Source organism: Aquarana catesbeiana, linkage group LG07 (assembly GCF_042186555.1).
Source record: "Aquarana catesbeiana isolate 2022-GZ linkage group LG07, ASM4218655v1, whole genome shotgun sequence".
NCBI classification, from domain to species: domain Eukaryota; kingdom Metazoa; phylum Chordata; class Amphibia; order Anura; family Ranidae; genus Aquarana; species Aquarana catesbeiana.
The window spans coordinates 219,837,541-219,863,433 of NC_133330.1; the positions used below are offsets into that span (position 1 = coordinate 219,837,541).

Genomic DNA, 25,893 nt, shown 5'->3' on the forward strand with positions numbered 1-25,893 from the left:
TGGGGGCATGGATCCATAGACACACAGCTCAGGAGCGAGCAGACACCGTGTGCTTCCATAGCAAACAGCTTACTATGGGGCCACACAAAGAAAAGGAGGAGCCAAAAGAGTCGTCGGGGGACATGAGAAGAGGAAGATCAGGCTATTCTGTGCAATACCATATAAAAGGTTTGTTATTTTATTAAAAAAAAAAAATTGAAAAACCATTGCACAGAGCAGCCCCGACCCTACTCTTCTGGGGTCCTCCTCAGGCACTCCTGGCTCCTCTCCCCTTCTGAGTGTCCCCAGAGCAAGCCACTTGCTATGGGGGCGCTCATGCAGGCTCGATCCCAAACCACGCTGGGTGTCCACATTGACACACACACACACAAAGCGCAGCATGACCCCACCCCGTGATCTCTCCTCACCGTCTGTCATTGACAGCAACCATACAAGTACAAAAGTAATATTAATGTGATACCTACGCAAGTGTTTAAAACAGTTATCTGAAAAGAGTATCTTTTAGTGTATGTTACCTACTTCAGTAGTTCCTATTAATTTGTAACCACTATTTAATATGAGGATAGGGTTACCCTCTATAAAATGTCCAGAACAGATATATTATTGCCTTTTATGAAATCCTATTTTATCAGAATGAAAAATGACACAATCAAGGTCTTTCGTACTATTAACGGGAAAGGCTTGCACAGACTGTTTGAAATACACTTGGCCAGGGCCACAGCAGAGTAAATGTAAAATCAGGCTTAGCCAAGGAAATGTGTGATAGCTCATAGAAACAAGTCTTTTGTGAGGCAAAATCTGATTAATCAGATAACTGCGCATTATCACTCAATGGTTACAACAACGTTACAGAAAAACTACCTGACATCAACGTACATTTACATTTGTGTCTGTAAATTTTCTGCTATGGAAAATCAAGTACAAAGAAATAAAAATAAAGTTAGCACTAGGCACTGCAAGCTAATTATATTTCATGGAGGTTAGCAGTAGCCCTTCGGTCTCAATAATCAGATCTTCTCCCTTGGGTCTTCAAATATTTGCAGTACAGTATTACGGCTTCTGTACCTCGTGTCTGTTTCTCCACCTTCTAAAAATTGTACATTCATACTAGCAGGGCCCTCGTCTCTTTCACCTTGTCTCATTACCAGTCTTATCTGGAGACTGTAATTAAGTGTTCTTGCATAGCAAGACCACTTACTGTTATCTCACATATATACTAGAAAAGGTACAATTTCTGGGGAAATTGTGAAAGTGTTCTTGCCTCTACAACTGGAGTGGGCGGAGTAACTGGGTGGGGTGGAGTGGCTTGAGTAACTGTGAAAAGTGTTAAAAAGCTTAATATTTTAAAAAGTATAAATAGTACTAAAAAGTTCCATCATTCGCTGAAAGAGCTGAACATTTTTTTCAAAAGTAATTTTTTTTTCAAAAATGAATTTTTTTTAATCAAAAATGATTTTTTTTTCTTCAAAAATGATTTTTTTTTTCAAAGGTAATTTTTTTTTTCAAAAATGAATTTTTTTATTTCAAAAATAATTTTTTTTTTCGAAATTATTATTTTTTTTAAAGTAATTTTTTTTTCAAAAATAATTTTTTTTTTTCAAAAATATTTTTTTTTTTCAAAAATATTTTTTTCAAAAGAAATTTTTTTTTCAAAAATATTTTTTTTTTTCAAAAATATTTTTTTTTTCAAAAATATTTTTTTTTCAAAAATATATATTTTTTTTTTTTCAAAAATGATTTTTTTTTTTTTCAAAAATTATTTTTTTTACTTTTTTCAAAAATGATTTTTTTTTTTCAAAAATATTTTTTTTTTTACATGGGGCGGTCATAATGTTTTGGCTGATCATGGGGTGGTCATAATGTTTTGGCTGATCATGGGGTTGTCAGCTTTTGTCACTTCCCACTCTAGTTTTGAACATTTCGCCATTCATTCCTATGGGACCAATTTCGCCGCAAAAACGTCATTTCGTGGACCATTCGGCAAAACATTCCACAAAGTAATAACACGCCAATCGGGAACAATCCGCTTGTTTCGGTATATTATTTGTCCCTGTAGTGTGAAAACTGTGGGAGGAGTCTACAAGCATTATCAAGTCTAGCAGATGAAGTCACATGCATTTGGGGTGTCTCAGCATCTTGTGTTTACAACCACTGTTTCCTAGCAACGCTCATGCCCTGTTTATGCTTCCCAAATACTACTTCATCAAAACTGCCCCATCAGAATTACCCCATCAAAACTGCCCCATCATATTCCTCTATTATAAATCAGTACATGGTGTGTCTGTCCCCTCCCCCGGGCTCTGTAATCAGCTGAGATGCTCCAGCCACCTTCCCCCCTGTTTATAACAGAAGCTTTGGTAACCATGGCAACAAAACAAACACTAACAGTACACTCTGATTAATGGCTAAAATTTCCTGAAATGACCTCTAAACAAATGGCCGTATTTTAAAAACTATACATCCTACAGCGAAGATCTTTATATTGTGAGAATCACAAGACCCAGACCTAGATTTTGATGTATAGTATGTCTCTGAAATATTAAAAATGAAGGCACAGTCGCAGTTTAGAAATTGCCCTTCAAATTTGGAGGGGGCTAGAGTGTAGTTTCAATGAATGTCAATGGACGGCATGAGTTACAAACAAATGGTCATATTGTGAAAACTATCAGGACTATGGCTTAGCCGTGGACATGTTTAGTGGCAGCAGGGTTAGCTGAACGTTTTGATATAAGATTTGTGTAGGTGGGCTTGAAAATGAGGGAGTGGCGGCAGTTTAGAAATCATGTTCTGATTTTCCAGCTTTTGTCATCTCCCACTCTAGTTTCCCCATTCATTCCTATGGGACCAATTTCTCCGCAAAAACGACGATATTTCGTGAACCATTCGGCGAAACGTTCCACAAAGTAATAGCACACCATTCGGGAACAATCCGCACGTTTCGGTATATTACTTGTCTATGTAGTGTAAAAACTGTGGGAGGAGTTAGGGTGGTAAATTTGGCTATAATAATAAGAATAATATATATGTGAGATAACAGTAAGTGGTCTTGCTATGCAAGAACACTTAATTATTAAGTGTTCTTGCATAGCAAGACCACTTACTGTTATCTCACATATATATTATTCTTATTATTATAGCCAAATTTACCACCCTAACTCCTCCCACAGTTTTTACACTACATAGACAAGTAATATACCGAAACGTGCGGATTGTTCCCGAATGGTGTGCTATTACTTTGTGGAATGTTTTGCCGAATGGTCCACGAAATGACGTTTTTGCGGCGAAATTGGTCCCATAGGAATGAATGGCGAAATGTTCAAAACTAGAGTGGGAGGTGACAAAAGCTGACAACCCCATGATCAGCCAAAACATTATGACCACCCCATGATCAGCCAAAACATTATGACCGCCCCATGTAAAAAAAAAAATATTTTTGAAAAAAAAAAAATTTTGAAAAAAGTAAAAAAATAATTTTTGGAAAAAAAAAAATCATTTTTGAAAAAAAAAATATTTTTGAAAAAAAAATTTCTTTTAAAAAAAATAATAATTTCGAAAAAAAAATTATTTTTGAAATAAAAAAATTCATTTTTGAAAAAAAAAATTACCTTTGAAAAAAAAATTACTTTTGAAAAAAAAAATCATTTTTGAAGAAAAAAAAATCATTTTTGATTAAAAAAAATTCATTTTTGAAAAAAAAAATTACTTTTGAAAAAAATGTTCAGCTCTTTCAGCGAATGATGGAACTTTTTTACTACTATTTATACTTTTTAAAATATTAAGCTTTTTAACACTTTTCACAGTTACTCAAGCCACTCCACCCCACCCAGTTACTCCGCCCACTCCAGTTGTAGAGGCAAGAACACTTTCACAATTTCCCCAGAAATTGTACCTTTTCTAGTTCTTATTATTATAGCCAAATTTACCACCCTAACTCCTCCCACAGTTTTTACACTACATAGACAAGTAATATACCGAAACGTGCGGATTGTTCCCGAATGGTGTGCTATTACTTTGTGGAACGTTTCGCCGAATGGTTCACGAAATATCGTCGTTTTTGCGGCGAAATTGGTCCCATAGGAATGAATGGGGAAACTAGAGTGGGAGATGACAAAAGCTGGAAAATCAGAACATGATTTCTAAACTGCCGCCACTCCCTCATTTTCAAGCCCACCTACACAAATCTTATATCAAAACGTTCAGCTATCCCTGCTGCCACTAAACATGTCCACGGCTAAGCCATAGTCCTGATAGTTTTCACAATATGACCATTTGTTTGCAACTCACGCCGTCCATTGACATTCATTGAAACTACACTCTAGCCCCCTCCAAATTTGAAGGGCAATTTCTAAACTGCGACTGTGCCTTCATTTTTAATAATTCAGAGACATACTATACATCAAAATCTAGGTCTGGGTCTTGTGATTCTCACAATATAAAGATCTTCGCTGTAGGATGTATAGTTTTTAAAATACGGCCATTTGTTTAGAGGTCATTTCAGGAAATTTTAGCCATTAATCAGAGTGTACTGTTAGTGTTTGTTTTGTTGCCATGGTTACCAAAGCTTCTGTTATACACAGGGGGGAAGGTGGTTGGAGCATCTCAGCTGATTACAGAGCCCGAGGGAGGGGACAGACACACCATGTACTGATTTATAATAGAGGAATATGATGGGGCAGTTTTGATGGGGTAATTCTGATGGGGCAGTTTTGATGAAGCAGTATTTGGGAAGCATAAACAGGGCATGCGCGTTGCTAGGAAACAGTGGTTGTAAACACAAGATGCTGAGACACCCCAAATGCATGTGACTTCATCTGCTAGACTTGATAATGCTTGTAGACTCCTCCCACAGTTTTCACACTACAGAGACAAATAATATACCGAAACGAGCGGATTGTTCCCGATTGGTGTGTTATTACTTTGTGGAATGTTTTGCCGAATGGTCCACGAAATGACGTTTTTGCGGCGAAATTGGTCCCATAGGAATGAATGGTGAAATGTTCAAAACTAGAGTGGGAAGTGACAAAAGCTGACAACCCCATGATCAGCCAAAACATTATGACCACCCCATGATCAGCCAAAACATTATGACCGCCCCATGTAAAAAAAAAAAATATTTTTGAAAAAAAAAATAATTTTTGAAAAAAGTAAAAAAATAATTTTTGAAAAAAAAAAAATTTTTGAAAAAAAAATTACTTTTAAAAAAAAAATTATTTTTGAAAAAAAAATATTTGAAAAAAAAAATATTTTTGAAAAAAAAATTACTTTAAAAAAAATAATAATTTCGAAAAAAAAATTATTTTTGAAATAAAAAAATTCTTTTGAAAAAAAAAATTACCTTTGAAAAAAAAAATTACCTTTGAAAAAAAAAATTACCTTTGAAAAAAAAAATTACCTTTGAAAAAAAAAATCATTTTTGAAGAAAAAAAAATCATTTTTGATTTAAAAAAATTCATTTTTGAAAAAAAAAATTACTTTTGAAAAAAATGTTCAGCTCTTTCAGCGAATGATGGAACTTTTTTACTACTATTTATACTTTTTAAAATATTAAGCTTTTTAACACTTTTCACAGTTACTCAAGCCACTCCACCCCACCCAGTTACTCCGCCCACTCCAGTTGTAGAGGCAAGAACACTTTTCACAATTTCCCCAGAAATTGTACCTTTTCTAGTTTGTACTCTTACACTATGTCCACTGTTATGTAATATGGTGGCGAGTTATAAATAATGGATAATTACATTGACAAAAAGGGCAAATCCAGAATTATACAGCTTTCCAACAAAATATATTCTTTAATAGGACACTCACCTGCCCTGATCAATTCCATCCACTACCAGTGTGCTGAGGATGAAGAGGATGAGGAGGGCAATGAACATGTGGTAGATCGTCCGAAAATGATTGACTTCAAAAAGCTCACTACAGAAAAATAAAAATGGTCAAGCGTAAAAAGATTAAACCATCACATATAAAAATTGTATAATATATACTTGTGTGTGTGTGTTATTTTAGTTTTTTTCCTACATAGATTTAATAAGCAAGCATTAAAAAAAAAAAAAAAGTTAGTTATTTACAATGTCTCTAGGCACCAAGCTGCAACAAAAGATTATGTAATCCAATCTAATTTCTATGAGAAGGTTATCACTTACTCTAGTAGAGAACGTCTCGACATAAACAGCTTCCCATGCTCAGGTGGGGGCCTGGCCACTGCCCTAAGGAAAAATAATATTTTGTGTTACAGTTCTATGCACACAAAAGTAATATAATTTCAGGGCTGCTTCAAACCAGCCTGCTACATTGCAATGCGGTGGGGCAATGATTAGCGCAGTCACAAAAAAATTAAAATAAAAAGGAACTGGTGCAATTTGCTGGTTCCTTTATGTTATTTTAAACAAACTATTGGGATGTCACACAGATATGGCCGTGTGGAGCAAGGCAGTTGGTTGCCTCGCACTGCGCTGGGCTGGACTGATAAAACAGTACTGCATGCAGACCTTTTCAGCACACCATGCCCATGCACAACCACAACGCAGTGGCGCATAGGAGACAATGTATTTTGCTTTGTCTATTACGTTGGAACTGTGCTGGAATAGCTCCCCAGCGCAGATTCACCTGATGCGGTGTAAACCAGCCCTTAGGAGATATATTAGGTACAAAATGATTCATTATTATTACAAAGGACTGCATATCATTAGGCAGGTACTCACTTTATTAATGAAGGAATTCAATTAAAAGGTTTACTACCTTTACAGGGAATGCAAGAATACGTAAAATAAAATATCAACTATCCATGGTCAGATTACAGTATCTAGAATGCTGTTTATAAGTGAAAATTACAGCAACGTCTGTTCAGCTGTTATATGTTTAAAGTAAAAGTTTGCTGTACAAGTCATTATGAAAGGGGAGTTGCGAACTCAGGAAACATACAGGACAATCCTTTGCCCCTTGAGTATATTGACATTGCAGTCGCGGAGCACATATAGGAAAGGCCCATTGCCAATACTCCCAAATGTGAACATAATCTCTATCTACTGTATACACAATAAAAAATGAATGTAAAAAAATGCACTCTGTCTTTTCCTTGGCATAGCTTTTATAATGGCAAGCTTATGTGAAGAAAACAAAACAAACAATGGTATTACTACAATTACATTTCCATCACTTTTTTATTGCAAATTTTAACATAAAATAGGCTCAACTGCAAATGTACGCACAAGAATGCCAAGGTGACCTGTAATCCGAGGCCTGCCAAGACACATTACCAGCAAATGGGTAGGCCAACAAACTATACAATGAACCCCACAGTATGGGTTACTTATTCTTTGAGGTAGGACACCACGTTCAAGTAAACTATGGACTCTCAGAAGCAATATTTGTGGGGTTGCCACTGAAACAGGAAGCCACAAACTGTACCAACAACCTGACAGAGGTCATAACATTTCCTTATTTATCTGAAGTGATCTCGAAAGTTGGGACACAGACTGCAGATAAAAACCAAATATTGGTGGTATCCCTTTCCTTTCTTTGTGCAATACAAAAAAAAACTGGCTGTTTACAGGAAGGCAAAACCAACATTCCATTAAAGTGCATAAAAGGAATGAAATCCAAGCCAATAATTTATTCTTTATTATTACCTTACTTTGTTGCCATCTTTTTCTCCATTTCCAGGGTAGAAGTTGGTGGCTGCAGTGGAGGCTTCTAGAGCTGTGGATTCTTCAATCAAATTGTTCACAAATTCATCGAAGTGAATGTCTACTTCCTTCATTAACTCACTCTTTAAAAGCTAGAGGGCAAGAGGAAACACTTTAAACGTATCAATGTAAAGATATGTATTTTTCTCACATTCATAGAAAGCTCAGTGACCCTAAAATTTAGATTATGCTTTTAATTAGATCCTGGAAAGTCAAAATGGTTTTATTGTATTTCTCCAAAACTCTGTGGAGACTTCTACTATGAGTTCCTGGGTCTGCACATGTGTTGATGCCATTAGGAACTGTTCTCCACTATCCTTGTTGGATTTTATTTCATTAGGAATGCAACAGAAGCGGTGGGCAAGAACACCCAAACGTCTCAGGAACAGTTGGGTGTTATCCTATAGGGATATAGGAGGCATTTAGGAAGTCAAAGGCAAAACTCAGCCCGCTATGCCCCACGCAGAACTGAACCCCTAAAGGGTGGCCCTACCATTTAACATCTATGTTTATTTCTGAACTTGCAAATATTTTCCTTACAGATTTTTTTTTTCTTTTCTTGATAAAGGGTGTTGGCACCACAGTGCTATTCCAGTGAGGTTGAGTGCATTCCCAAATTTTAGTATGTACCAGCAGTCTGTTTCAGGTATACTTTTTCACCAATGTGCAATAATACAATAGATAATGCAGCCAAGTAGTGCAGTTGCTGATGTTTTAGCTTCAGAAGTTTAGGTTCAGCAGGTAGAACTGGACATTTACCTCCGCCTTCCTCTTTAGATCCATTTTTCTGTTGATGACATGTTCCAAGTCCATAAAACCTGTCAGTAAAAATAAATAAATAAATAAATAAATAAAAAATCACAAAAAGTCAGGTCACTGTGCACTGAACACTGACAGTCTAAGTGTAAACGTGCATTGAGGCATTGAGTTTAACACTATGCAACATCTTTAGTACAGAAAATTCAGGAACATTATGCTAGCCTTACATGTTAATATTTCTCCAATTCAGCCTGCAAGCTGAGAAATCAACAGACTCTACAATCAGCACTAAACCGCATGGATGGAGGAATCCCAACTGTCACCAGTTGTATTCTGACAACTGGCGCCTGCAGCTTTCAGAATACTTATTAATGACTGCAGCTGTTTGGCTGTTGTCACTGTACATCCAAGAATTTTCCTCCAGACTCCTTTCATTTTTAGAGGGGAATCGTATATTTCTTCCTTTTCCTATGTATCCTATCTGTCGGTTCTCAAGGAAACCAGACCACTCTCGGACCTTTCTGGTTGGGTGACGCTTGTGTGTGAATGTGTATGTGTCCCCCTTCACGGGTTGGACTGTGTGTGGATAGGGAAAATCCTCTGCAGTTCCCTGCGTTGACTCCTTGTGGGCGACCTGGGTCAGAGGCGCATGGTAGGGTCAGATAAAACTCACAGAGAAGAGAAGAGACGAGGAGGAGGACTCCCAACCTTATGTGGCTGCCAGTTTGGCTTTAAGGGGTCCAAGCACAAAAGCAAAAGAATTAGGTCCAAGCAAAAGATGAGCTATGCAATATAGTAGAGAGCAGAGGTTTAACAGCCCCATATCAACCTACAAAGAGGATTTTGGCTCGTATCCTAGAAACAGATGATTGGCATAAATCAAAAGGCACATATGCAAAACTAGATCTCTCTGAACTTAAGGCTTTGGCCAGAGAAAGAGAGATAGAGTCTGAACTTCCGGAGCAAACCATAATTTCCAAATTGTGGCAGCAAGATGAAGAGAGAAGGAAGGGAGATGCCAGCCCTTCTGCCCCTGGCATAGAGCAATCTGTTGCAGTTTATCCTGTCAGAACCCAATTAGTTTTTGAAGGTGATGCTGTTGACAGTAAGTCTCAAATTAAATGGCATGTACCTTTTAGTCCCCAAGATATGAGAGCCATATTAGAGGGATTGGGAGATCCTAGAAAGAATCCAATTGGGTTTGCAAACAAACTTAGCGCTGCACAGCAAGCATATGAGGCTTCTGCTACTGACATTCATCAGCTTCTTATTAAAGCAGTGGGAAGCAACATGTCTGGCTATATACTTAAAGAATGTGGTGTAGACGTCAAAAATCTAGGTAAGATGGGAGTGGATGGGAGGTTTGTGAGAAATTGAAGGAAAAATTGCCCCAAATATATGGACAAACCAGACATGCTGAATTTATGAATGCTAAGCAAGGGAAAGAGGAAGCCGCGGGGGCTTATTGGAGGCGGATAAGCGTAATGGCTGAGGAAGCAGGCATTAAAATAGAGGAAGAGAAGGCGGGAGAAACTGCAAGTCCATCTACACAACTGGTGAAACAAAGGTTTCTTGATGGTTTAATACCCCAGTTGAAAGAAAAGTCGTTCACAGCAAGGCCTGAGGCAGGCAATATGTCTATTCGAGACGTCCTGCCTATCCTGTTATCCATAGAAAACAGGATTAACCAAAAAGACAGCAAACCCAAGGTAATGTACATGGGGAAGCAGAGAGGAAGAGGAAGAGGCAAAAGGCAATTTCAGAAATCATGGCAATCGGGGACCAATTATATGCTACAATTGTGATGGGGAAGGACACATAGCCAAATTCTGCCATCTTCCTGACCGTAGACTGGAAAAGAGCTTAGAGGCATCTCATGCTGATCCCAGTTCTCTGCCAAAAGCAGTGGATCAGGCATAGGAAAATGGCACGCCAGTATCAATCATGGTAAATAGGGGCGACAATGGTCCCGAGGTCAGAGTAAAAGTATTTTTACAAGAACTCCCCTATCCTGGAGGAGAAACAGAATTAACCTGTTTAATTGATACTGGTGCAAGCCGAAGTGTTTTTAATATAGAGGACTTACCTCCAGGATTATTATCTACAAATGTTATCTCTGGTGTTGGCCTAACCGGGACCTCTACTGATTTGGTTGAGTCCAAGCCACTTAAACTCAGGCTAGGACAGCAAACAGAAATTGTCACTAAAGTGTTAGTTTCAGACACAGTTCCTACCAATCTTTCGGGAGCCGACATTTTGAACCAAATTTTAGCAAACATAGGACTACACTCCTACAGGAGTCCAAGTGGTCAGTAGTCTGTCAGGAGAAGTTTTAAATTCTGCCTGTGGAGCATTTTTAATTCAAGACTCCACTCCGCCATTTCCACCAGAATTGAAAGTGATTCCCGCTGAATTATGGGCCACCAGCAAATATGATGTAGGTCTGCTGGATTGCACCCCAGTCATGATAAAAATTAAACCAGGAGCCCATCTCCCACAGATTAAACAGTACCCACTGAGTATTGCTCAGACTGAGGGGATAAAGGATCAAATCACTCAACTGAAAGCAGCACGGGTTGTTGTACCAAGTCCCAGGTCAATACACCCCTGTTCCCAATTGCAAAGAAGCCAGACAAGAAGGGTGGGCAGGTGACATACCGCATGGTGCATGATTTGAGAGCCATTAACAATATAATAGAGGCAGATACCCCGATCGTACCCAACCCCCGCACTTTACTAAGTGGAATACCTGCCTCCAGCACCTGCTTTACAGTGATTGATCTTGCAAATGCTTTCTTTTCGGTGCCCCTGCACCCAGATTGCTGGCACCTTTTTTCATTTACCCATGATGCCCAAAAGTTAGCATGGACAAGATTGCCCCAAGGCTGTGTGAGTAGCCCCTCTGAATATAATACTGCGTTAAAGCAAGTATTGGACCAATGGTCCCCCTCACACCCAAACACAGTTTTGCTTCAGTACATAGACGATTTGCTTATTTGTTCTGATACAAAGGATATTTGTAGCAGAGAAATAGTAAGCCTTCTCATGTTTCTCTATAACAGTAACAACAAAGTTAGCAAAGATAAGCTACAATACTGCCAAGAGAAAGTGATCTTCCTGGGTCACTGCATTTCACATGGAATCCGTCACCTAACCCCAGATCGAGTTAAAACTCTACAAAACTTTGAAAAGCCAAGAAATGTACGGCAACTACGTGCCTTCCTGAGGTTAGTGGGATATTGTAGGGACTGGATTCCAAATGCATCAGAACTTATGGCTCCTCTATATGAGGCTACCACTAGAAACCCTTTCAAACTCACATGGGACAATGAATTGCAAATGAAGGAGCTTATTAAAATTTTGTCTGAAGCTCCCGCCATTGGACTTCCTGACTATACTAAGACTTTCTTGTTGTTCTGTCATGAAGTCAATGGATTTGCTGCAGGTGTACTCATCCAGCTACATGTAGACAAACAGAGGCCTGTGATGTATGTATCAGCCTCATTAGACCCTGTCGTCAAAGGCTCCCCCAGTTGTATGCGAGCCATAGCAGCCTGCATTTTGCTGCTAGACAAAGTAACGGAGCTTGTACTAGATTCTGCTCTGATCCTGTATGTGCCACATGCAGTACAGGAAATCATGAATCAAGTAAATACCAGACATGTGTCTGCCAGTAGATTTGACAAGTACCAGTCTGCTCTTTTTGCTCCATCGAATTTAACAATCAAACGATGTGTTACTTTAAATCCGGCTACTCCTCTTCCTATAATTGATAAGGAAGATGCAACAAATGGTACTGATGTAGAACCTGAGAATTTTTCTCATGATTGTATGGCTCTTATGGTAGAAAGGGCCTCTGTCACACCAGCAAAAGATGAGCCTTTATCAGATTGTGACACACACTTATTCGTAGATGGTTCCAGATTTTACACTGATGATGGTCAGCCACACACAGGGTTTGCTGTAACCACTACAGATACCATTTTACATCAGGAACCATTGAAACCCCAGATGTCAGCACAGGAAGCGGAGTTGTGTGCTGTAGTCAAAGCATGTCATCTCCTAGAGAATCAAAGGGGAAACGTTTACACTGACAGCAGATATGCGTTTGGAATAACTCATGATTTTGGGCCTATCTGGAAAGCACGGAACTTTCTGACTAGTGCAGGGAAGCCAGTGAGACATGCAAAACTCATAGAGCGGCTATTTGAGGCTTTTCAGAAACCAGCAGAAGTTGCCATCTTGAAGGTAAAAGGGCATGCAAGGGGAAATGACATGACAGCCAGAGGAAATGCTTTAGCGGGCCAAGCGGCAAAGGATGCTGCCCTTATGGCATTTGGAGTCACACCCACTGTAGGAGTCGCCCAGGTAGTGGGGACAGATTCCCCTCATCAAGAGCAGTGGGATGTAGAAACTCTAATTCAGTTGCAGAACCAGGCCCCTGATGAAGAGAAGGATAAGTGGATCAAATGTAATGCTACCCAAAATCAGCAGGGCCTGTGGAGCGCTGACAACAGGTGGTGTCTACCCAGGAGTTTGTACCCAGTTTTAGCACAACTGGCACATGGCGTCAGTCATCTTGCTAAGGGCGCGATGGTGGCACTTACTGACTGCTATTGGATAGCACCTGGATTTAGTGCATTTGCAGCCAGGTTTTGTGCTTCATGTCTCACTTGTGCTCTGTACAATCCAGGGAGGCCTGTCTATGTTCCCCAAAGGCATTCTCCTAAGCCAGATTTCCCTTTCCAAAGAATTCAAATAGACTACATTCAGATGCCCAGAATAGGCACCTATGAGTTCGCTTTAGTGTGTGTTGACATGTTCTCAGGTTGGCTCGAGAGCTGGCCAGTAGCCAAAGCGAATGCAAAAACAACAGCAAAGAAAATTTTGAATGAAATAGTTTGTAGATATGGAGTTCCTGAAACTATTGAGAGCGACAGAGGGAGCCCATTTTACTGGGGAAGTAACGAAAGAGGTAATGGAAGCCCTTCACATACAGCAAGCTTTCCATACACCTTATCATCCACAAAGTAGTGGTAAAGTTGAGAGACTTAATGGAATTTTGAAAAACAGATGTGCAAAAATTAAAGCAGATGCAGGAAAAGGATGGGTGGAAGCTTTGCCATTAGCCCTATATTCTGTACGAACTACCCCTAAACAACCACATGGGCTGTCCTCCTATGAGATTTTATTTGGAGGTCCACCCAAAACAGGGCTACATTTTCCCCAACAGTTGCAGGCTTCTCACTCTAATCTGTTAGAATATGTTCAGATTTTGCAAAGAACATTGAATAAAATTCATGAAGGTGTTTATAAATCTATCCCTGACCCAGATTCTGTTCCAGGTATTCACAGAATCCAACCAGGTGACTGGGTGGTGGTCAAGCGACACGTCAGAAAGCCACTAGAACCAAAATTTGACGGACCACATTTGGTGCTTTTGACAACCGGTTCTGCTGTCAAGTTGGAAGGAAAGCCCACCTGGATTCATGCCAGTCACTGCAAGAAAATCCTGAAGTGATGATATCCTTTGAAAAAATGATGATAACGTTTCTTTTCTTTTTGTTGTTTGTGAGAACTGAGACATGGAAAAATAACTCTTTCATCCAAATGTTAAAATTGTATGCAACCCATAGCAACGCTAGTAACTGCTGGGTGTGTTCTCACTTACATCCCCAAACAGGCACAATATCCATGATAGCAATGCCTCTCAATTTCACTGATCTAAACAGGACCAGAATAAATGGCTCATACATCGTCTCCACAGCTAATGAGCACAGATCAGTAACTTTGATGGTTTCAAAAGAGATAAACACTCCACAGATTTGTTTAAACATTACATGCCCCTTTAACACTAAATGTACACGGTTGGGCAATTCAGATTGCACCGGAGAAAAAATTACAGTTTATGGAGGAAACTATGGTCAATATTATTATATCCCAGATCCAGAACTAAATAGAATCCTTTATAGTACAAATTGCTCACAGTTCCCAATATGTGAAAATATCGGTTACCTGAGATTCCATGTTATTGCTTCCAGTTTTTTAGGAGCAGGCATACCGTCCATACGTAGAGGGTTATAATATATATGTGGAAATAAAGCTTACGCCTGGCTTCCTACTAATGTTACAGGTACATGTTATATTGGGAAGTTAGTACCTGCTTTGGCTGTTCGCAAAGATACAGTGCGACCAGATCAAAGTCCAGAATACCCTTTAGTGTTCAAAAGAGAGCTGTTCACTGAAGGTGACATGGCATGGTCATGGTTCCTGGACAGGATGGGGAATTGAAGCAATGAAAAGACTAAATAATTGCACTAGAATTGTAGACAAGATTATTAACCTTACTACCACTGATATAGGTTTATTAAGTGAAGAAATGGCTCAGCTTAAAAAAGTAGTATTAGAGCACAGATTAACGCTAAATTATCTCACTGCAGCTCAAGGTGGGATGTGTAAGGTATTTCGCACTGACTGTTGTATATACATTTCTGATAATGAGGGCATTATTAAAGGGCATCTTGCTAAGATAAGAGAACTACAGAAGAAGGCCAGAGATATTGCTAAAGATGGATGGAACCCCTTTCAGGGTTTAGGAGGTTTTGGTGATTTTTTATATGGCATAGCAACATGGTTACAGAAACTAGGCGCTTACATTGTGATGTTCCTATTTCTCATATTTTTTATTTACTTCCTCATCAGGCTATGCCTCTGTGTGACTACCCGCTGTACCAACAAAATGTACCACCAGCCCTGATGAACCCATTATTGTGAGAAAGCTAGGAGAGAGCTGAACAGGACGCCGTCTCCCTGCGCCAATGTAACAGGAGTTACCAGCAATCGGCTGAATGTAACGCAGAGAAGAATGGTGTCAAATAAACAAAAGGGGGGAAATGACATGGACATTCACTGTACTGTTCATTTAAGCACAAGAGACTCCATTTTGTTCTCACTGTTGAAATGTGTTCTGTAACCTTCACCTGACACACAGACACTTCTCCTACTAAACACTCTCTACTCCCCCTCCCTTCTCAAGGTTTTACTAACTGACATTTAAGCTGTGTGTGGCCAGCATTACATGAGCTGAAAAAAAACAGAGACAAGAATAAATAATGAAAATCTTAACCGCTTGCCAACCGCCCGCAATGTACTGCAGATGGGCGGATGCTGTAGGCAAAGTGACATACCCGTACATCACTGCCTACTTCCAGGTGGTTGTACACAACAGGGACCTACTGATTGTCACAGCACAAGAGCTCTGTGTTGGTAGACAACACAGAGCTCTGTACAGAAGGAGCGGTCAGTTTGCTTTGCAGGGATGAGAAGCAGATTAGTAAAAAGCAGCACACTTTATACATTGTTAGGCACACTTTTAACCCCTTGATTGCAATAGATGTTAACCCCTTCCCAGCCAGTGTTATTAGTACAGTGTATAGTATTAGCACTGATCACTGTATTGGTGTCACTGGTGATGTCAGTTCTCCCCAGCGTCAGTTAGTGTCACTAAACAGTGGGGATCGAAAGTTTGGGCACCCCAGGCAAAAATGTGTATTAATTTGCATAACGAAGCCAAGGAATGATGGAAAAATCTCCAAATGGCATCAAAATTACAGATTAGACATTCTTATAATATGTCAAAAAAGTTACATTTTATTTCCATCATTTACACTTTCAAAATTACAGAAAACAAAAAAAAATGGCATCTGCAAAAGTTTGAGCACCCTGCAGAGTTAATATCTTGTACTGCCCCCTTTGGCAAGTATCACAACTTGTAAACGCTTTTTGTAGCCAGCCAAGAGGCTTTCAATTCTTGTTTGAAGTATCTTTGCCCATTCTTCCTTACAAAAGTCTTCCAGTTCTTTGAGATCTCTGGGCTGTCTGTCACGCACTGCTCTTTTAAGGTCTATCCATAGATTTTCAATAATGTTGAGGTCAGGAGATTGTGAAGGCCATGGCAAAACCTTCAGTTTACGCCTCTTGATGTAATCCCCCGTGGATTTTGAGGTGTTTAGGATCATTATCCATTTGTAGAAGCCATCCTCTTTTTAACTTCAGCTTTTTCACAAATGGCATCAAGTTACCATCCAAAATTTGCTGAAATTTTATTGAATCCATTTTTCCTTCTACTCGTGAAATGTTCCCTGTGCCACTGGCTGCAATACAACCCCAAAGCATGATTGATCCACCCCTATGCTTAACAGTAGGACAGAGGTTCTTTTCATTAAATTCTGTGCCCTTTCTTCTCCAAACGTACTTTTGCTCATTCCGACCAAAAAGTTCTATTTTAACCTCATCGGTCCACAGAACTTGTTTCCAAAATGCCTCAGGCTTGTCTATATGTTCATTTGCAAAGTTCAAACGCGGATTTTTGTGGTGAGGACGTAGAAGAGAAGAGGTTTTCTTCTGATGACTCTTCCATGAAGACCATATTTGTACAAGTATCTCTTTTTAGTGGAATAGTGTACCACAACTCCAGTGTCTGCCAGATCTTTCTGGAGGGATCGTGCAGTCAAACGTGGGTTTTGAATTGCTTTTCTCACAATCCTGCGAGCTGTTCTGTTTGATATTTTTCTTGGTCTTCCAGATCTTGCTTTAACTTCCACTGTTCCTGATGACTGCCATTTCTTAATTACATTCCGAACAGAGGATATTGACATCTGAAAACGTTTTGCTATCTTCTTATAGCCTTCTCCAGCTTTGTGAGCGTCAACTATTTTCAGTTTCAGTTTTCTAGACAACTGCTTAGAAGAACCCATGGTGCCGATTGTTGGGGCAAGGTCAGATGAGTCTGGCCATTTAAAACCTTTGAGATTGACATCACCTGGTCTTCCCAGACGATGATTGAGAACAATCCATGACACTGGCAGGTCTCAGCTTTGCAAAGGGGGCAGTGCATGCTATAAATTCTGCAGGGTGCCCAAACTTTTGCAGACGCCTTCTTGTTTTCTGTAATTTTAAAAGTGTAAATGATGGAAATAAAATCTAACTTTTTTTGACATATTATAATGTATAATCTGTAATTTGATGCCATTTGGAGATTTTTCCATCTTTCCTTGGCTTCGTTATGTACATTAATACACATTTTTACCTGGGGTGCCCAAACTTTCGATCCCCACTGTAGCTGTCCAGTTATAAGTTGCTGATCGCCGTCATTAGTAGTAAGAAATAAAAATTCTAGTAAATATACCATAGTTTGTAGATGCTATAACCTTCACACAAACCAATCAATATACATTGGGATTTTTTTTAACATGTAGCAGAATACATTTTGGCAAAATCTTTGAAGAAATTCGATTTTTTTTTTTTTTTTTTTTGTATAGGTTTTATAGCAGAAAGTCAATTTTTTTTTTTTTTTAAATTTGCAGTCTTTTTGTGTTTATATAATCACAAAAAATTATTTAAAAAATCCAGTGGTGATCAGATACCACTAAAAAGAAAGCTTTGTGTGGGAGAAAAAAAAAAAAAAAAGATATAAACTTTTGTTTGGGTACAATGTTGCGTGACCGTGCAATCGCCAGTCAAAGTAGCGCAGTGCTGAATAGCAGAAAATGGGCTAAGATCTTTCAGAGCTGAAGTGGTTAAGGTAGAGGTCCAGTCAAATCCCAACTACTGTGTACTTGCTCTCACCCCCATTCTAAGCCTATTCTTACTACCCTGTAAAAGAATGCCTATACTTACCTATGCTGAGGGCGATCCGATCACATGATCTCTCCAGCGGCCGGCTTCAGTAAAGAGGAGATATCAACAATGCCTACAGAGTCTGGGCGGTGATGTCACCCATAGACTTAGTACATACAGACATCTTAGCTTTGCAGGGTAGTTAGAATAGAGTATAGTTAGGATCTGACAGGACTGGTGTCATGTTAAAGGGAACACTGTGCCTTGAAAAAATAGGATTTTAACAGTTTACCTGTAAAATCCTTTTCTTGGAGTACATTATGGGACACAGAGCCATAGTTATTAAGTTAATGGGTATATAGGCACCTTTAGGTGATGGGCACTGGCATACCCAATCTAGGAAGTTCACTCCCTATATAACCCCTCCTCCTTCCAGGAGTACCTCAGTTTTTGTAGCACAGCAATATATCTAAACCCCAAAAAGAGGGGCGGGACCTCTGTCTCCCATGATGTACTCCAAGAAAAGGATTTTACAGGTAAGCTGTTATAAAAATCCTATTTTCTTTATCGTACATCATGGGACACAGAGCCATAGTTATTAACTTAATGGGACGTCCCATTGCAATGCTATTTGAGGAGAGGGAGAGACAACCCGCAGGGTACCCCCAGACTTGAGGACTGCCTGCAGCACAATGCGCCCCAAGGCAATATCCTCATGCCTCCTTACATCCACCTGATAAAATTTGGTGAATGTATGTATTAAAGACCAAGTTCCGGCCTTACAGATCTGAGCCATGGAGGCCTGGTGACGCACTGCCCAAGAAGCACTAACCGTCCTGGTAGAGTGCGCTTTGACTTGAAAAAAGGGGGAATCTTTTTCCTTAAATCATAAGTCTGAATTATAACTTGCCGAATACACTTAGCGACAGTGGATTTCAACGCTGCCTGTCCTTTCTTAGGACCCTCTGGCAGAATAAATAAGACATCAGTCTTCCGAATCGGAGCAGTCGTCTTTAAATAGACTTTGACCGCTCTCACCACATCAAGACAATGTAGTGACTTTTCTTCCCTGGAACATGGTTTTGGAAAAAATGATGGCAGAACAATATCTTGGTTCAGGTGAAAACCTGAGACAACTTTTGGCAAAAAATCTGGAGGAGGGCGTAACACCACTCTGTTCTCATGAATAATCAAATATGGCTCTTTACAAGAAAGAGCAGCCAATTTTCGCAACCCTCCGAGCTGAGGATATAGCAACCAAGAACACCAGCTTTCTTGTCAGAAGGACTAAGGGAATATGCTGTATCAGTTAAAATGACTGTTTTAGCAACACTGACAAAACTAAAGTTCAAGTCCCAAGGGTTCAAAGGTGATCTAACTGGCAGATTAATCCACATCACCCCTTGCATAAAACCCGGACTAAAGAATGTGTAGCAAGTGATCTTTGAAATAAGACCGATAAAGCTGACTTGGCCTTTAATAGTACTCAAGGCCAACTTCATCTCTACCCCTAATTGTAGAAAGGCAAGAATTCTGCCTATGATATACCTCCAATGGTGCCAACCCTTGGATTCACACCAGGAAACATAAGCCCTCCAGACTCTATAATATATAGTTCTGGAAGCTGGCTTTCTTGCATTAAAGTAGAGATAACTGACCCGGAAAGCCCACCTTTCTTCAGAATGTGAGTTTCAATAGCCAAGCCGTTAAATTTAGCGTTCGTAAGGTAGGATGGAATAATCGGCCCCTGTGAGAGTAGGTCTGGCCGTAGTGGAAGGGACCATGGATCCTTCACTGCCATCTTTACAATCTCTGCATACCATGACTTTCTGGGCCATGCTGGTGCTACCAGAATTACCGGTTTTCATTCCAGCTTGATTCTGCAAAGAAGAAGTCGAAGCAGCAATTGAATAGTGGGAAATGCATAGATCAGTGAGAACTGATCCCACGGGGTCACCAACACATGCAAATGGATCCCTCGTCCTGGACACAAAGTTGACTAACTTCATGTTGAATCTTGATGCTAGAAGATCTACGTCCGGAGTCCTCTATCTTTGACAAACAGCCCGAAAAATGTTGGGGTGAAGAGACCATTCCCCTGGGAATAACTGCTGGCGACTCATGTAGTCGGCCTGCCAATTCTCTATTTCCGGAATGAAGACTGCCGATAGGCACGGAATATTCCTTCCTGCCCAAGTTAGAATATGGTTCACCTCTGTCTGCACTGAAAGACTCTTGGTGCCTCCTTGGTGATTGATATAAGCCACCGCTGTGATGTTGTCAGATTGGATCCTGACAGGACAACCCCGTAACCTGGAAGTCCAGGCCTTCAGAGCCAGACGCACTGCCGGAATCTCTAGGATATTGATGGGCAAGGCTCTTTCGATTCTTGACCACTGTCCCTGGACAGTTGTCTTCTCTAGTACTGCACCCCAGCCTGAAAAGCTGGCGTCTGTCGTTACCACTTTCCAGATAACTGGTCTGAGGGATTTTCCTTTCAGCAGATTCTGGGTTAGTAACCACCAATTGAGGCTTTTGGACCCCCCTGGGGACAGCCACATTGGCAAGTCTAAAGCTTGGATCGTTTTGTTCCAAGCAGATAGAATACTGTTTTGCAACAGTCTCGAATGGAACTGGGCTTAGGGAACTGCTTCGAATGAAGCCACCATCTTTCCTAACAACCTCATGCAAAGGCGAATGGAGGGATCTCCTTTTGACCTGACCATCCGCACCAACTCTTATGGAGTTGATTTTTGCCTGAGGCAAGAACACCTTTTTCTAAGCTGCATCTATGATCAGACCCAAATACTCTAGCTTTTTTAGCGGTTTTAAGGAAGACTTCCCTAGGTTGAGAATCCAATCCAGATTTTTCAGGTAATTGGTTGTAATGTGTACACTTTGCTTTAAACGAGCTACCAATTGGTCTATTAGCAATAGATCGTCTAGGAATGCCAAAACGGTTATGCCCTGTGCCCTTAACCTGGCTAGGGGCCAGTACTTTTGTGAATACCCGGTGTGCTGTGGCTAGCCCGAAGGGCAAGGCTACAAACTGAAAGTGCTGCTGTTCTACTTTGGTGAGCGGGAAATATAGGGACATGCAGCTACGCATCCCTGATGTTGATAGACGCCAGAAGTTCTCCTCCTTGTAGGATAGAAAACTACTGACCTGATCGACTCCATGCGAAAGGAGCGGATCTTCAGGAACTGATTTAGATTCTTTAGATCTAGAATGGGTCTGACATCTCCATTCGGTTTTGGTACCGTAAAGGGGTTTGAATAAAACCCCAAACCTTGCTCTTCTGTGGGGATCTGTATGATCACCCCCTGAGCTAGTAATCGGTCTAATGCCTGAAACAGAGATTGTCTTTTCCCTGGATCTTTGGGAACGTTTGATCTCAGAAAACAAGACGGTGGAAACTCCCGAAATTCTGGTTTGTATCCTAGAGACACCGTGGAGATGACCCATCTGTCCTGAATTTCCTCTTGCCAGACTTCCGAGTATTACAGAAGTCTTCCCCCCACTGTGGCGAGGGGGGACGCATCTTCACAATGAGGCTTTAGTATTCTGCTTTGCAGATTTCTGGCCCCAGGTCTTTTTCTGTGCCTGGGCCTGACCCTGAGGCTTTCCTCTAGAGTCTGACGGTGGAGGCCTAGAGGCGGATGCCCCTGGCGCAGGGGAAAGAGTCAGTTTAAATGAAGGACGTTTATATTTTCTTTTGACTGGCAAAAGGAGTACTCTTTCCACTAGAAATCGTTTGGATGCATTTGTTCATATCCTCCCCAAATAGTCGATTCCCATGAAAAGGGAAAACTAGTCAGAAGCCTATTGCAAGGTGCTTCGGCTGACCAATTTTTTAACCACAGGTTCCTACGCATGTGTACTAACACAAGCGCAAGGTGGGACGCCTGGTGAATAGAATCTTTCATGGCGTCCATGGCAAAACATAGCGCCTTTGGTAGTTCAGCCAAATCGCGGGCCTGTTGTGCAGGGACCTCTTAAAAGGGCCTGTCTAAACTGGTCCCTTAGGGACTGACAGATGCCTATTGCCACAACTGCAGGCTGGGTAACTGTACCTGCCAAAGAAAAAAATATGTTTTAAAAACAGAAATTCCAATCTTTTATCAGTTGGAACTTTAAGCATTTGTGCATCGTCTACTGGACAAGTTAGACTATTATTCACACTGGAAATTGCAGCGTCAACTGCTGGTACCTTCCATCTTTTGGAGAATTTCTCCTCCATGGGATAGAGTGCTGTGAATCTCTTTGGAGGGAGAAAATGCTTATCTGGGTGATCCCATTCAGTATAAATAAGCTTTTCTAATAATGCAAGTACAGGAAACGCATGAAAAGGCTGTGAAGGTTTTAAAGGAACCTAAAGAGGAAACAACTATCAGCTGACTCTGCTGGAGGTAGCCTGAAAGAGGCACAAACCATCTCTGCAAGAGATTGTATCAGCAATTTCTCAGATTGCGAGGCTGAAAAAGGTTCATCTACCGTTGTTTCCTCCACAGAGGAGTAATCGGTTTGCCCTTCTTCCTGATCCCCTGACTGTAAACCCTCTTCCTCTACTGTTCCCTTGGTAAGGGGTCTGAAGTGGGGGAGGGGGTCTAACACACTTCCTTTTGGATAGCAGATGCGCTTAAAGTCGCTAATCTTCCTTCTAGGCCCTGCAGGGCGGAGGAAAATGCATTTTCAGTCACGTATACAGGGGCTGAAATGTGAGAAGCAGTTGCACCATCAATTGGTACCAATGACTCACCCTGTCTTGCAATATCTGGTATCTCAGGCGAGGACGACAGTGTGGAGACACGACTGGAGTTCCCAGCGCCTGGGAGTGGAATTTTTGGTACCTTTGGGGTGTCTTTTTTGGGAGCCATAGTGCTGAGCACAAGAAACAGAGGCACTAAGTAAAATGCACAACTCGCTGAGCAAAATAGTTTAGCAAAAGACAATGCTAATAATGTTCAGCTTTAGTTGTTATCAATGTTATTTCCTGTACTGGAAATGCCTGCATCCCTTACGTGCCCCCAGCGCTCGTGTCCTGTGTGTCCACTGCAGCTGCGAGATGTGAGCGTCTGTCTGTCTCTGTTCCCAGCGGCTGCGCCGTGTGCTCCTTGTGTACTTCTGCCCTGCACACAGCACCGTGTCTTAGCCACGCCCATAAGCCACGCCCCCTCCGTCAATCAACACCCCCCTTTGTTTTTAATTAGCCCTAGTCCACGCGTACGGCTGACACGCTCCTTGAGCGAGAGGGGAGGCAAGGGAGAGCTGGGCGGGAAGTTTTAAAAAACCTTCTGTGGGGAATAGAAATAAACTCTAAATGCAAAAACCTGCTGCAGCCTCACCCCGAGGGGGGGGATACAAGCTACAGTTGTACCTCCCTCCCCCAGGGGGGAAATGTTCAGGATGAGGATCCCCCTGGCTTTTGAGACCACACACTTGCTGTTTAGCTGGGACTTCTGAGCTCACTGAGAAACAATGTACTAAGGTATGCATTTATTCCCTCTAGTGGAGACTTTGGGCATGACAACATTTTACTTACGTAAGAAAAAAAAAGCATAGGTGTACTATTTACAGTTCCTAGGCTTCTTCCCTTCCCTTTTCCTCGCTGTGGGATACTGCTGTAACAGACAGATCCAAACTTCAACCATCACGGCGGGCTGCGTTTGGCAACCTTCAAGGACCGGGTCCCTATTACAGTGGAACCTTGGTTTGCGAGTAACGCGGTTAACGAGATTTTCGCATAACGAGCACTGTATTTCTGAAGATCCTAACTCTGTTTGCTCACAAAACGAGCAGGATTCAGGCTAAAAGCTGTGTGCAGTACCGCTTTTGGCCTGAGGTGGGGGGGGGCGCCGGAGTCAAACAGCGCCGATTGTCGGCGTTCGGAAATGCACAGAAAGGCTCGAGGTCAGTTCGGCTGACCTTGGCAAACCTCGGAAAGGCTTGTGAACAGAGTCTTTCCAAGGTTTGCCGAGGTCAGCCGAAGTGTGCTCGGGCCTTTTCGGCCGTTTCCAAGGCTCTCCGGCGCCCCCGCCTCTAGCCGCATGCGGTTTTGCATCCCACTAAAGTCAATGCGGAACAAATTATTTTAGTTTCCATTGACTTCAATTGGAAAACTCGCTTTGGATATGCGAGTAAATTGGATCACTAACATACTCCTGGAATGGATTATGCTCGTAATCCGGGGTTCCACTGTATAGGGGTTTCACTCCCTTGGACCTGTATAGCACCCCTCAGGAAAAACTTTAGGCAATGTAGCATGACCAAAAAAGTCCTGGGTCCTGGGGTCCAGCTCTACAAAGACCCATTGCATGACCCAATGCCAGATGAAGCCAGGACCCGAGTAAGTAGGTTTTTAACTCCATCCCACACATATTTGGGGCCTCTGGACTTTTTTCAGACCCTTGCAATGTTGTTCAAGGAGAGCTGACAAGCTGCAACGAGACCTTGGTTGCACTCCGTTATCTGAAAATACTTCTAGATTATTAATGGAGGCCACAAGTACAAAAAGCACAACATTAGAGTAGAATGTTGCAATTACTGGTGACAAACACCCCCTGGCCTTCCCAAGCCCTTTCTTTTCAGTTTTGTGAACTCTCGTAACCCTCTTCCCATCCCAATGTCTTACTCACCTAAAAGGTGTTACTATTTAACTCCAGACTATCTTGTAGTTACACAATCAATTGATTCGCACTACTGTCTACAGAAATAAAGGTATTTAGATTTCATTAGATTTAGATTTCATTCCTGCTGATGTGCAACTAGCAGATGAGAGTGTGAGAAAGTGTATTGAAAATTCAGCTACCCGAGTCTCTTGGTAAGCAGTCTGGGACAGCCTCAAACAGCAATTTTCAATCACTTTCAGCCAGCATTAGGCCCCCTTCATATGGGTGAATATGTGCTTGCGCCGGATTCCAGTGGCAAGAATCAGAACATTCTTGCAGCTGGGTGACAGGTATATGTGAACATCAATAACCACTTCACCTGTACAAAGCAATGACTGGCTGAGGGGAGCCATCGGCGCTCACAAATCCACATACCCAGGGGTTACCTGCAGTTAGAGACAGATGTCAGAGCCTAGACAGATTCTTGCCATTAGAATTATGCATAGGCACATAAAAGCCCATAATTGGCCCTAGACCAAATATATAAAAATTGCCAAATTTACCAGCCTATTGCTAGAAGTTTCTAGGAAATTGTTGGTGGTAGGTTGCTTTGTTCTATTCGGTCCGCTGCATTGTGGATGGCCAGAGGGAGGACATTTTTTTCCAGTGCATTCCCTGCTTTCCTCTCTTTATCCTCACAGGACACAAAGGGAGCAGGGGGAGACATTGGCTCCTGCTGATGTCAATCAAATCATGTGATGAGGGAGCAGAGCCAAGCCATGTATGCACACAGCCCAGCCGGGGATGGAGCCCACACTCCTGCCCCCATAGTATTGTTATGTGGCAGATGGTGAAAAGGAGGAGCAGACAGCATTGGCTGGGGACTTCTGAAGAGGGGGTTCAGGGCTGTTTTGTACAATACCAATGCACAGAACAGGTATAACATGTTTGTTTATTATTTTAACAAATATATATTGTTTACAACAGCTACACAAGAGGTGAAGGAAAGTTCTATTAACTGGGGGGGTCAAATAGAAGGAAGAAATCTGAAGGAGTCTATTCCAAACTAGAAATTCTTGGCTGTAGTTAGGCTTTAACACTATATGAAGTTTCTGGACTGCATGGCTTCTTATTGCAATCACATCCTGGTAAAGACTGTACTAGGGAAAGCCACAAAGTACACATGAAGCAACTTGGGAGGATATGTCCTTGAGATAAATCT

The 25,893-nt window shown here is 41.2% G+C and overlaps 1 protein-coding gene across 2 annotated transcripts in view; it reads right to left on the minus strand.

The window, feature by feature from the left end:
- Window positions 1-25,893, minus strand: part of SOAT1 (sterol O-acyltransferase 1) — a 124,603-nt gene that overhangs the window by 52,172 nt on the left and 46,538 nt on the right. For both annotated transcript variants that reach the window (XM_073593071.1, XM_073593070.1), the window contains exons 3-6: window positions 8,445-8,503; window positions 7,629-7,777; window positions 6,144-6,206; window positions 5,806-5,913 (exon numbers count right to left, since the gene is read on the minus strand). In XM_073593071.1, the coding sequence (XP_073449172.1) occupies window positions 5,806-5,913; window positions 6,144-6,206; window positions 7,629-7,777; window positions 8,445-8,503 (379 nt within the window). The remainder of the gene's footprint in view (window positions 1-5,805; window positions 5,914-6,143; window positions 6,207-7,628; window positions 7,778-8,444; window positions 8,504-25,893) is intronic.